At 37.2% G+C, this 14,988-nt stretch overlaps 1 protein-coding gene across 3 annotated transcripts in view; it reads left to right on the forward strand.

Annotated features, from left to right (window-relative positions):
* Window positions 1–6,311, forward strand: part of lpar2b (lysophosphatidic acid receptor 2b) — a 26,391-nt gene extending 20,080 nt beyond the window's left edge. For 2 of the 3 annotated variants that reach the window (XM_056236764.1, XM_056236765.1), the window contains exons 6-7: window positions 5,997–6,043; window positions 6,074–6,311. In XM_056236764.1, the coding sequence (XP_056092739.1) occupies window positions 5,997–6,043; window positions 6,074–6,151 (125 nt within the window). In that variant the 3' untranslated portion in view covers window positions 6,152–6,311. The remainder of the gene's footprint in view (window positions 1–5,996; window positions 6,044–6,073) is intronic. The other variant, XM_056236766.1, reaches the window with a different exon arrangement.
* Window positions 6,312–14,988: the final 8,677 nt, after the last annotated feature.

Genomic DNA, 14,988 nt, shown 5'->3' on the forward strand with positions numbered 1-14,988 from the left:
AGGAAAAACTCCATTCAGTCATCGCTATAGGAGAGGAAGAATTGTCTAAACTCATTAAATCATCTAAATCGACAATGTGTATGTTAGACCCTATACCGACTAAACTACTAGATGCACTTATGATGGACAGATGCACTTTTATGATGGACAGATGCACTTTTATGATGGACAGATGCACTTTTATGATGGACAGATGCACTTTTATGATGGACTGATGCACTTTTATGATGGACAGATGCACTTTTATGATGGACAGATGCACTTTTATGATGGACAGATGCACTTTTATGATGGACAGATGCACTTTTATGATGGACAGATGCACTTTTATGATGTATAGATGCACTTTTATGATGGACAGATGCACTTTTATGATGGACAGATGCACTTTTATGATGGACAGATGCACTTTTATGATGGACAAATGCACTTTTATGATGGACAGATGTGCTTTTATGATGGACAGATGCACTTTTATGATGGATAGATGCACTTTTATGATGGACAGATGCACTTTTATGATGGATAGATGCACTTTTATGATGGACAGATGTGCTTTTATGATGGACAGATGCACTTTTATGATGGATAGATGCACTTTTATGATGGACAGATGCACTTTTATGATGGACAGATGCACTTTTATGATGGACAGATGCACTTTTATGATGGACAGATGCACTTTTATGATGGACAGATGCACTTTTATGATGGACAGATGCACTTTTATGATGTATAGATGCACTTTTATGATGGACAGATGCACTTTTATGATGGACAGATGCACTTTTATGATGGACAGATGCACTTTTATGATGGACAAATGCACTTTTATGATGGACAGATGTGCTTTTATGATGGACAGATGCACTTTTATGATGGATAGATGCACTTTTATGATGGACAGATGCACTTTTATGATGGATAGATGCACTTTTATGATGGACAGATGTGCTTTTATGATGGACAGATGCACTTTTATGATGGATAGATGCACTTTTATGATGGACAGATGCACTTTTATGATGGACAGATGCACTTTCATGATGGATAGATGCACTTTTATGATGGATAGATGCACTTTTATGATGGATAGATGCACTTTTATGATGGACAGATGTGCTTTTATGATGGACAGATGCACTTTTATGATGGATAGATGCACTTTTATGATGGACAGATGCACTTTTATGATGGACAGATGCACTTTCATGATGGATAGATGCACTTTTATGATGGACAGATGCACTTTTATGATGGATAGATACACTTTTATGATGGCCAGATGCACTTTTATGATGGATAGATACACTTTTATGATGGATAGATGCACTTTTATGATGGCCAGATGCGCTTTTATGATGGATAGATGCACTTTTATGATGGACAGATGCGCTTTTATGATGGATAGATGCACTTTTATGATGGACAGATGCACTTTTATGATGGACAGATGCACTTTTATGATGGACAGATGCACTTTTATGATGGACGGATGCACTTTTATGATGGACGGATGCACTTTTATGATGGACAGATGCACTTTTATGATGGACGGATGCACTTTTATGATGGACAGATGCACTTTTATGATGGACAGATGCACTTTTATGATGGACAGATGCACTTTTATGATGGACAGATGCACTTTTATGATGGACAGATGCACTTTTATGATGGATAGATGCACTTTTATGATGGATAGATGCACTTTTATGATGGATAGATGCACTTTTATGATGGACAGATGCGCTTTTATGATGGACAGATGCACTTTTATGATGGATAGATGCACTTTTATGATGGATAGATGCACTTTTATGATGGACAGATGCGCTTTTATGATGGATAGATGCACTTTTATGATGGACAGATGCACTTTTATGATGGATAGATGCACTTTTATGATAGACAGATGCACTTTTATGATGGACAGATGCACTTTTATGATGGATAGATGCACTTTTATGATGGACAGATGCACTTTTATGATGGATAGATGCACTTTTATGATGGATAGATGCACTTTTATGATGGACAGATGCACTTTTATGATGGACAGATGCACTTTTATGATGGACAGATGCACTTTTATGAGGATAGATGCACTTTTATGATGGACAGATGCACTTTTATGATGGACAGATGTGCTTTTATGATGGACAGATGCACTTTTATGATGGATAGATGCACTTTTATGATGGACAGATGCACTTTTATGATGGATAGATGCACTTTTATGATGGACAGATGTGCTTTTATGATGGACAGATGCACTTTTATGATGGATAGATGCACTTTTATGATGGATAGATGCACTTTTATGATGGACAGATGCGCTTTTATGATGGATAGATGCACTTTTATGATGGACAGATGCACTTTTATGATGGATAGATGCACTTTTATGATAGACAGATGCACTTTTATGATGGACAGATGCACTTTTATGATGGATAGATGCACTTTTATGATGGACAGATGCACTTTTATGATGGATAGATGCACTTTTATGATGGATAGATGCACTTTTATGATGGACAGATGCACTTTTATGATGGACAGATGCACTTTTATGATGGACAGATGCACTTTTATGAGGATAGATGCACTTTTATGATGGACAGATGCACTTTTATGATGGACAGATGTGCTTTTATGATGGACAGATGCACTTTTATGATGGATAGATGCACTTTTATGATGGACAGATGCACTTTTATGATGGATAGATGCACTTTTATGATGGACAGATGTGCTTTTATGATGGACAGATGCACTTTTATGATGGATAGATGCACTTTTATGATGGACAGATGCACTTTTATGATGGACAGATGCACTTTCATGATGGATAGATGCACTTTTATGATGGATAGATGCACTTTTATGATGGATAGATGCACTTTTATGATGGACAGGTGTGCTTTTATGATGGACAGATGCACTTTTATGATGGATAGATGCACTTTTATGATGGACAGATGCACTTTTATGATGGACAGATGCACTTTCATGATGGATAGATGCACTTTTATGATGGACAGATGCACTTTTATGATGGATAGATACACTTTTATGATGGCCAGATGCACTTTTATGATGGATAGATACACTTTTATGATGGATAGATGCACTTTTATGATGGCCAGATGCGCTTTTATGATGGATAGATGCACTTTTATGATGGACAGATGCGCTTTTATGATGGATAGATGCACTTTTATGATGGACAGATGCACTTTTATGATGGACAGATGCACTTTTATGATGGACAGATGCACTTTTATGATGGACAGATGCACTTTTATGATGGACGGATGCACTTTTATGATGGACAGATGCACTTTTATGATGGACGGATGCACTTTTATGATGGACAGATGCACTTTTATGATGGACAGATGCACTTTTATGATGGACAGATGCACTTTTATGATGGACAGATGCACTTTTATGATGGACAGATGCACTTTTATGATGGATAGATGCACTTTTATTCAATTCAATTCAATTCAAATTTATTTGTATAGCGCTTTTCACAATACATATTGTTTCAAAGCAGCTTTACAGAAAGTGCATTTCAGAAATGTACATAGAAGAATATAGTTAGTTAATCATCATGTATTAATTTAGGGCATAACATATCGCCGGCGTTGAGTCGTCTCTTCACAGGCGTCGAGTCGTCTCATCGCAGGCGTTGGGGCATCAGAAGTCTCCGTGAGAGTCTGGATACAAACTGGAGCTGACGAACGCTATTTACCTCGGGACTAGCGTCCCGAGATAACAGCAGAAAAGCAGATGGGAAATAATTAGCGTAGCTGCTGTTCATAATATTAATGCATTCGATCTGATTCAACAATAGAAGGTAAGCATTATGTGAATGCTTGGCTAAAGAGATGCGTCTTTAATCTAGTTTTGAACTGGGAGAGCGAGTCTGAGCCACGAACAGTATCAGGAAGGCTATTCCAGAGTTTAGGAGCTAAATGTGAGAACGCCCTCCCTCCTTTAGTGGACTTAGATATCCTAGGAATGACCAGAAGCCTCGAATTTAGTGATCTTAACGAACGCGATGGAGTGTAGGGCGATAGAAGGTCCATTAAATACACAGGAGCTAAACCATTTAGGGCTTTATAGGTCAGTAGTAGTACTTTGTAATTGATACGGAACTTAATAGGTAACCAGTGCAGAGATGATAAAATCGGTGTTATATGATCATATTTTCTTGACCTAGTAAGAACTCTAGCGGCTGCATTTTGCACTAACTGTAGCTTGTTTATTGAGGATGCAGGACAACCAGCTAATAAGGCATTACAGTAATCTAGTCTCGAGGTCATGAATGCATGAACTAACTTTTCTGCATCGGAAACAGATAGCATGTTACGTAATTTAGCAATGTTTCTAAGGTGGAAAAAGGCAGTTCTTGTAACATATGAAATATGATTTTCGAAAGACAAGTTGCGGTCTAGTATAACACCCAGGTCTTTTACTGTAGTCGATAAGGTAACAGGACATCCTTCTAAATTAAAGTTGTATTGTAAGAGATTTTGTGGGTAGTTTTTTGGACCAATAAGTAATACCTCCGTTTTATCTGGATTTAATAGCAGGAAATTACACGTCATCCAGCATTTTATATCTTTAAGACATTCTGTCAATTTTGATGAGTTAGTGTTTTCATCTGGCCGTGATGAAATATATAATTGAGTGTCATCAGCATAGCAGTGAAAAATTAATTCCATGTTTTCTTATAATATTACCAAGTGGCAGCATATATATTGAGAATAGCAGAGGGCCTAACACCGATCCTTGCGGCACTCCATAGTCTACTGACGTTATCTTCGATTTTTCCCCATTTAAACAAACAAAATGGTAACGGTCCGATAAGTACGATCTGAACCAGCTTAATGCCTGTCCCTGAACACCAGTGTAGTTTTGTAGTCGATCCAAGAGTATTTTGTGATCTATAGTCTTTTATGATGGATAGATGCACTTTTATGATGGATAGATGCACTTTTATGATGGACAGATGCGCTTTTATGATGGACAGATGCACTTTTATGATGGATAGATGCACTTTTATGATGGATAGATGCACTTTTATGATGGACAGATGCGCTTTTATGATGGATAGATGCACTTTTATGATGGACAGATGCACTTTTATGATGGATAGATGCACTTTTATGATAGACAGATGCACTTTTATGATGGACAGATGCACTTTTATGATGGATAGATGCACTTTTATGATGGACAGATGCACTTTTATGATGGATAGATGCACTTTTATGATGGATAGATGCACTTTTATGATGGACAGATGCACTTTTATGATGGACAGATGCACTTTTATGATGGACAGATGCACTTTTATGAGGATAGATGCACTTTTATGATGGACAGATGCACTTTTATGATGGATAGATGCACTTTTATGATGGACAGATGCACTTTTATGATGGACAGATGCACTTTTATGATGGACAGATGCACTTTTATGATGGATAGATGCACTTTTATGATGGACAGATGCACTTTTATGATGGATAGATGCACTTTTATGATGGATAGATGCACTTTTATGGACTTCAAAACATAAAAAGCCATTCACTGCCATTATAAAGCTTGGAAGAGCCAGGACATGTGTAATATAACTCTGATTGTGTTCGTCTGAAGAAGAGTGTCATACACACCTAGGATGACTCGAGGGAGAGTAAATCATGGGCTAATTTTCAGTTTTGGGTGAACTATCCCTTTAATGTAGACGTAGCATTAGGGTGTGTTTAGACCGGCGGATCGTCTCTGTTCGGCTGAGAAACGTCCCCGTCCTAAAGCAGTCTGGGAGGATTGATTGATTCTCGGATCTGTGACTTTAAGCACATCTTCGGTTGCCTTTCCTTCACGTCTGCTTGGGTGTGAGGTCATCTGGGTGGAAAGACTGCTTAACGGTGATTTGCAGCCAGTGTTTGTCGGCTCTGTGTCTCAGGCTCGCAGGACTCGCAGGGCTCGTGATGGAGGTGGAGGACCGGTGAACGGAGGACCGGTGAACGGAGGACAGGAGGACGGAGGACAGGAGGACGGAGGACAGGAGAACGGGGGGAAGGTGGTGCTGATGGACGCAGAGAAGATGCTGGAAGACTCCGAGAGCTGAGCCACGATTGGCTGAACGAGCTGTCAATCAATCACTCTCAGTGCATTTCTCTGAGCATCAATGAAGAGACTGTGTGTGTGTGTGTGTTTGAGCACAAACTGTGAATGAATTGAGTGTAAATATAGTTTTTATTTTATTAAAGTCTTAGTGGTGGAGTTTATGCATGGTTTTTGTGTTTGATTAAACACATTTTAATTGTGCACCAACGTTTGGGTTCGTACTAACATTGGTGTAATTATAGCATGTTTGATACCACAACAAAAACTAACACACAAACATGCTCTTCTGTTTAAAAATATTAATATTAGAACTAGTGCTGGGCAACAATTAATCACATCCAAAATAAAAGTTTGTGTTTACATATTATATGTGTGTGTACTGTGTATAATTATTTTGTATATATAAATACACACAGATATATTTGAGAAATAGTTGCATGTATACGGTCTATATATTTATATATAATTTATATTATATATATATATATATATATATATATTGTATATATAAATAACACATTTTTCTTAAATGTATACATGCATGTGTGTGTATTTATATATACACAAAATGATTATACACAGTACACACACATATTATATGTAAACACAAACTTTTATTTTGGATGTGATTAATTGCAATTAATCGTTGTCCAGCACTAGTTAAAACAAATATTAACAGGTTAAATTAAAACAATGGAATAAAGTCTTAAATAAACATTGCATCAACTTTTTAATTTTTTTTATTAAATCATGTTAGAAACATTTGAGCGATGTGCTAAAGCATATTCGAAATATGAAAATCACCCGAACAACGTAGTAAATCATGTTAGAATCATAGCAACATGTTAGCAGTGTGTTAAATCTATATGCTATAGAAACATGCTAAAAATGTGCTAATTCGTTCTAGAAACATGTTAGCAACAATCTAAAACGTGTTAGCAACTAATTAAAACCCCTTAGCAACATTATCTCTCTGTCTGGTTTTTTTTTCTGATAGACCATTGCCTTCAAACTTTAAAACTACTTTAAACTTCAAGCTTTTAAATCTAGTTAACTTCCTGGTTCTTCTCAAGCCAGCATCAAAGTGTGCCTTGACGCGTCAGTTTGGCACATTCCTCGTATTATCCCTATAAATGTGGGGTTGTGCTCTTTTATTGTGGAGTCATTCAGATGTAATGAAGATGAGTCAAGCTCTCACAGCTCTGAACATGCATTATTATTAAATGATAAAACACGACGGTCCGGTTGAACAACAGCAGGCGTTGAGCCGGTTCAGCTGGAGATCCACTGGATCTGGGTGGAGGACCTGATGATGTCAGGGATGAGGTAAACAGCTGGTGTTACACTCTTAAAGAGACAGGTCTGCGCAAAACCAGCACCACAGACCCGTGTACTGTGGTGCTCAGAGGTAGATGTTCAGCAGAAGGTTCACGCTGCTCATAAATGACCACATGATGCTCCAAACAAGGCTCTGCTCCATTTCCACCTCATTAGATGAGAAAATTGTGCTTTAATGGTGATATATTATAAAATAGTTTCTATTTCAATGTGTAGAAGCTTTTTCCACATAGTCTAATGCTCTTTTCACATAATTAAATGTTCGCTAATCCAACCTGTTACATTTCTTAATTAGGGTATTGAGATTAACATTACAAGTAACATGCATTACATAACCAGATTAATATTTTGATACAAGTAACATGCATTACAAGTAACACACATTACATAACCAGATTAATATTTTGATACAAGTAATGCATTACAAGTAACATGCATTACATAACCAGATTAATATTTTGATACAAGTAACATGCATTACAAGTAACACACATTACATAACCAGATTAATATTTTGATACAAGTAACATGCATTACATAACCAGATTAATATTTTGATACAAGTAACATGCATTACAAGTAACATGCATTACATAACCAGATTAATATTTTGATACAAGTAACATGCATTACAAGTAACACACATTACATAACCAGATTCATATTTTGAAACAAGTACCGCATTACAAGTAACACACGTTACATAACCAGATTAATATTTTGATACAAGTAACGCATTACATAACCAGATTAATATTTTGATACAAGTAACATGCATTACATAACCAGATTAATATTTTGATACAAGTAACATGCATTACATAACCAGATTACTTTTTTAAAACAAGTAACGCATTACAAGTAACATGCATTACATAACCAGATTAATATTTTGATACAAGTAACGCATTACATAACCAGATTAATATTTTGATACAAGTAACATGCATTACATAACCAGATTACTTTTTTAAAACAAGTAACGCATTACAAGTAACATGCATTACATAACCAGATTAACATTTTGATACAAGTAACGCATTGCAAGTAACACACATTACATAACCAGATTAATATTTTGATACAAGTAACATGCATTACATAACCAGATTAACATTTTGATACAAGTAACATGCATTACAAGTAACATGCATTACATAACCAGATTAATATTTTGATACAAGTAACATGCATTACATAACCAATTACTTTTTTGATACAAGTAACGCATTACAAGTAACACACATTACATAACCAGATTACTTTTTTGATACAAGTAACACATTACAAGTAACACACATTACATAACCAAATTAATATTTTGATACAAGTAACATGCATTACATAACCAGATTACTTTTTTAAAACAAGTAACGCATTACAAGTAACACGCATTACATAGCCAGATTACTTTTTTGATACAAGTAACGCATTACAAGTAACATGCATTACATAACCAGATTAATATTTTGATACAAGTAACATGCATTACAAATAAAAAACATTACATAACCAGATTAATATTTTGATACAAGTAACATGCATTACATAACCAGATTAATATTTTGATACAAGTAACATGCATTACAAGTAACATGCATTACATAACCAGATTAATATTTTGATACAAGTAACATGCATTACAAGTAACACACATTACATAACCAGATTCATATTTTGAAACAAGTAACGCATTACAAGTAACATGCATTACATAACCAGATTAATATTTTGATACAAGTAACATGTATTACAAGTAACACACGTTACATAACCAGATTAATATTTTGATACAAGTAACGCATTACATAACCAGATTAATATTTTGATACAAGTAACATGCATTACATAACCAGATTAATATTTTGATACAAGTAACATGCATTACATAACCAGATTACTTTTTTAAAACAAGTAACGCATTACAAGTAACATGCATTACATAACCAGATTAATATTTTGATACAAGTAACGCATTACATAACCAGATTAATATTTTGATACAAGTAACATGCATTACATAACCAGATTACTTTTTTAAAACAAGTAACGCATTACAAGTAACATGCATTACATAGCCAGATTACTTTTTTGATACAAGTAACGCATTACAAGTAACATGCATTACATAGCCAGATTACTTTTTTGATACAAGTAACGCATTACAAGTAACATGCATTACATAACCAGATTACTTTTTTAAAACAAGTAACGCATTACAAGTAACATGCATTACATAACCAGATTAATATTTTGATACAAGTAACGCATTACATAACCAGATTAATATTTTGATACAAGTAACATGCATTACATAACCAGATTACTTTTTTAAAACAAGTAACGCATTACAAGTAACACGCATTACATAGCCAGATTACTTTTTTGATACAAGTAACGCATTACAAGTAACACACATTACATAACCAAATTAATATTTTGATACAAGTAACATGCATTACATAACCAGATTACTTCTTAAAACAAGTAACGCATTACAAGTAACATGCATTATATAACCAGATTAATATTTTGATACAAGTAACACGCATTACATAACCAGATTACTTTTTTAAAACAATTAACGCATTACAAGTAACGCATTACAAGTAACATGCATTACATAACCAGATTACTTTTTAAAACAAGTAAATATTAATCCAGTTACATAACCAGATTAATATTTTGATACAAGTAACGCATTACAAGTAACACGCATTACATAACCAGATTACTTTTTTGAACTGCACATATCATTCTAATAACACGGATATATGTCTTTACAGCCCAAAAAAGTTACTGCAGATTAAGTATTTTCAAGAACAACAGTCACAGTAACAGTATGAATTGTAGCTGAATATTAGCTGGTGATGCACGATGTCCAATTTAGTTTCTAAAATCAATCAATTCAATCAGAATCTAAAATCAATACTTGTAAAATTGTACAATGAGATGACTCCTTAGATGTTACTTGATGCTACAACTTTCTGAACCTGCAAGAGTCTTCTATGATAGACGGAATGGATGGATATTTCACTTGGCATTTCTGTTTTTACTTGATGAACGTTGAGAAAACGTTCTGGGAACAACACCCTCTGAACCTCGGAATGATGATCAACATTGCAAACGTTTTATGAATAACATTCCTTATGATGTTATTGATATCTGCTGAATGTTAACGTTATGGTCTCGGAATATATTAGAAAGAAACTCTCGAAGACTGTTATATTGTGAGTAAAAATAAGGTTATGAGAATGTTGTATTAATGTTCTAATCATGACAAGAAACATTTTAATGTCTTAGAAACTGCGAATCACAACGTTTTTAGATCATAAATTTGTTAGCTGTGGAAGTAAAACAATCTTTGGTTTGATTCATGGATCGAGAACGATTATTTCTAGTTGCAGTTCAACTGGTGGAGAATCTCTTCTGCAGCTCTGACATCATCCTGCCGTCGCCTAGCAACAGTTGCTTTGGAGACAGCGATGCTCTTCTGCTGTTGCCGAGTGGCAGCGCCGACCCCTTCTTCTTCTTCTGCTTCTCCTTCGTCTGCTTCTTCTTCTGCTTCTCCTTCTTCTTCTTCTTCCTCTTCTTCTGCGGAGAGATCGCCCCCTGGAGCGCCTCCCATGTCATGACGGGTCTCAGATCGAATCCGGATCCCGACTGACGGGTCTTTGAGGAGGATACGCCCATTCCAGCCTGAGTGAGGAGGAGACACACACACACACCCGCTTTTTAGTTTCATGTGTGTTCAAATTTATATAGCCTATGTATTATTATACGTCACTCTGAAACACTCTAAATTGGTAATGAGTTTTACTCATCTGCAATACGTCTCTAGGACGTTCCTGTTAGATGTCACACTGTAAAAAATGATTGTGCTTTTAACGGTAAAAGACCGGTTAACAATTGGTTAATAGTTGGTTAACAGAAAGTTTCCGTACCATATACGGTGAATAACTGTGATTTTACAGTAAAATACCGTTAAGTTTACAGTTTTTGGATAAAAAGTCATTGGATAATTTACAGTGAAAAAAAGGTAAATTGACATTCCCACAATTCCCTGCGTGACACTTCACATTTGATGTATTTTTGCTGAAATAACTGTTTCTTCATAGTTTTTCCTAATCATGTACATTAGGGTTTTATGTTGCATGTTTTGAATGTCGTGTGTGTCACCATGATGGTGTTCAGTGTGTGTGAAAACGCTGTGATTGTGTGCAAAACAGATATTAGTACTTCAGTATGTCGGTAAATTAACATTATTATATCAGATAATGAAATACAGTTTTTTTACTGTAAATTTAAGTTGGGTCTGTAAAACTTAAAATATTGCTACCGTAAATTTCTGGCCACAGATGCTGTTTTTTTACCGTAAATTTAATGGATTTTTTTTTTTTTTTTTTTTTTTACAGTTTATAGACATTAAGAAGATTTACAATATATGTAAAACTGCCTTTTCTAAGATGTTTATCAGATGTTTTTTCACGGCAGATGCTCCCAGATTAACCGATCTTTAGCAGACATCTTACACACACACCTGTGCTATCAATCTGAGCACCGATTAGGAAAACAGTTAAGCGTTTCTTTACTGTTCGTGTGTGTAGCGTCCCGGTGTCCGTGTGTGTCCGAGTCGCTGAGTGAATAGCGAATAAAAGATCCCGAGACACAGAGTCACAGCTAATACATGTAAACTCGCACTGAGAGTGCTCTGGTTTCAGTGTGTGTGTGTGTGTGTGTGTGTGTGTGTGTGTGTTACTTCATCTGAAACGGGTTACTCTGCATTTCCAGCTGAACTCTCTCGTCTCATCGCTTCAGGCGAGCGTGTGTGGTTGTGAACGGTCCCTGTAAACTCCTGAACTATGTGAGCTTACACGAGCTCGCACTGTTGATGTTCATTACATGTTACAGTAAGCGCCCTCTGCTGGAGGTGTGTGTGTGTGTGTGTGTGTGTGTGTGTGTGTGTGTGTGTGTGTGTGTGTGTGTGTGTGTGTGTGTGCGTGTGTGTGTGTGTGTGTGTGTGTGTGTGTGTGTGTGTGTGTGTGTGTGTGTGTGTGTGTGTGTGTGTGTGTGTGTGTGTGTGTGTGAGCAATCATAGGCAGTCTGCATGTTTGGAGAAGGCGATGTCACCTCTATTCATAGTCTATTTATTTATATATTCCTGTGGTTGTGACTATTGTCGATGTGTGTGAAACACAACAGGCTCTTTGTGAATATTTGGATGCTGTGTTGTTTTAATCAGTATTGGTCATTCCAAATAAAATAATCATGTGTGTGAGGTGCTGTGTGCGTGTGTGTGTGTGTGTGAGGTGCTGTGAACTCTCAGAAAACTGCGCTCTTTCTTTCTTTCTTTCTTTCTTTCTTTCTTTCTTTCTTTCTTTCTTTCTTTCTTTCTTTCTTTCTTTCTTTCTTTCTTTCTTTCTTTCTTTCTTTCTTTCATAGAAAATGCCTGTTGAATGCTTGTCCACTGTAGTGAGACCTCTGCGTGAAAGGGTTCATATTTCATGGTTTCTCATGATGTTGAGAGAAAACATCAGAACGCGGTTTTTATTGTCTGTATGACGTTGAGAAAACGACATTCTGTTTGGTTTATTTCAGACAGACAACTTAGTTTTCAACACAGTTGAGCTGACAAACAACAGCATAATTACAGCCGTCTGAAACAGGTGTAGAAGCTCCTTATGATGTTATTGATATTTGCTGAATATTGACGTCATTTTCTTGTAATAAATAAGGTTATGAGAATGTTGTATTAACAAACGTTCTAATCACGACAAGAAAACTGGACATTGCGGATCATCTTTCCTTCTTTCTTTCTTTTTTTCACTTTTTTCTTTCTTTTTTCTTTCTTTCCTTATTTCTTTAGTTCTTTCTTTCCTTCTCCCTTTTTACTTTCTTTCTTTTTTTCTTTCTTTAGTTCTTTATTTCTTTCTTTCTCTCTCTCTCTCTCTCTCTCTCTCTCTCTCTCTCTCTCTCTCTCTCTCTCTCTCTCTCTCTCTCTCTCTCTCTCTCTCTCTCTCTCTCTCTCTCTCTCTCCTTCTGTTGCCCCGCCCCCTCGCGTGTGATTGGCCGCGGCGGGTTTGATTGACAGCTGCAGCAGGACACCTGACGCGCGCGGCGCACGGGGATGATGGGCGGCTCCGGGATGCGGTTCTCTCGGTGACACGGACATTAGACGGAAGAATGACACTGTAAGACTCGCGTTTTCGCTCGTCATTTGATCTCGTCTCCGGTAACGCGTCCTCGCGCCGCGTCGCGCATGATGGACGCGTCCGCGGTGAAGAAGAGCGCGCCGGTGCCGGACCTCTGCCCACTGGACCGGTACGACCCCACCCGAGCCAAGACCCGGGCCAGTGTGAGCTGGATCCTGAGCCGGGGCCCTGGAGGTAAACCTCAGCGTGTGTGTGTGTGTGTGTGTGTGTCCGCAGCATCAGCACCATCATTCAGCATCCGCGCGCGCCCTCCCACAGCTGGTTTAACAGAGGCAGAGGGCCTGTGTGTGTGTGTGTGTGTGTGATGAGGGCGTCACCGCGGCTTTACGCGTGATTCAGCGGTTGATCATAAAACTGTGATGAAGCAGCAGTTCTAACACACCTATGACACAATCGCCACGAACCCCAAATATTAACACACACACACACACACACACTGGCACATGGAATTGTCTTTGTTTTTGCACGTGCACGCGCGCGCGCGCTCGTAACAGGAGTTTCAGAGCGTCATTGTCTGAAGCGGCCCGGTGCGTTTCGCGTGTCCAAAGACATGTTCTGTAATGCATTTATAGTTAAAGAATGTCATTAATGTGTGTTAACACTAACACAGCCTATGTATAATTATACGTCACTCGGAAATACTCTAAATTGGTCAATCGCAACATTCCCTTTCTTCTGTAATTGTAAGATAATTTAGACTCAAATCAATATTCATGTCCATATATGCATGTGGTATGTGCATTCAGTCCGTCATCACCACAGTTACCCCTCCAGGATGATGAACATCAGGGGTAGTGACCAGAACTCTGTCCAGTAACCCTGAGACTACAGCTCTGACTGAAGCCACTCAGATGTGGGTCAGGAGGAGGGAAGCTCTAGTGATGTTAGTAGGCTATAGACCACTGAACACACACACACACACACACACACACACACACATGTATGGAGGGATGGGTAGGGTAGGCCTATAAATATATGAAAATGTTTTTAGAATAAAAATACCTCAGTTGAAATGGATCAAAATTACAACACCAAATACTGTGTTAAACAATGTACAAATACAGTATTATTTTATTTTGAAAAAAACACAAAATACATGTGGAATTGGTTATTGGTTACACTGCAGCCTATTACTGTGGTGAACACTATAAGCCCTGAGTGTGTGTGTGTGTGTGTGCGTGTGTGTGTGTGCTTGCATGCGTGTGAGTGCGTGTGTGTGTGTGTGTCTGTGTGTGTGTGTGCGTGTGTGTCAAGTCAAGTCATCTTCATTTATATAGCGCTTTTAACA

Source organism: Rhinichthys klamathensis, unplaced genomic scaffold, assembly GCF_029890125.1.
Source record: "Rhinichthys klamathensis goyatoka isolate OS25496 unplaced genomic scaffold, OSU_Roscu_1.1 h1tg000463l_1, whole genome shotgun sequence".
Taxonomy (NCBI): Eukaryota; Metazoa; Chordata; class Actinopteri; order Cypriniformes; family Leuciscidae; genus Rhinichthys; species Rhinichthys klamathensis.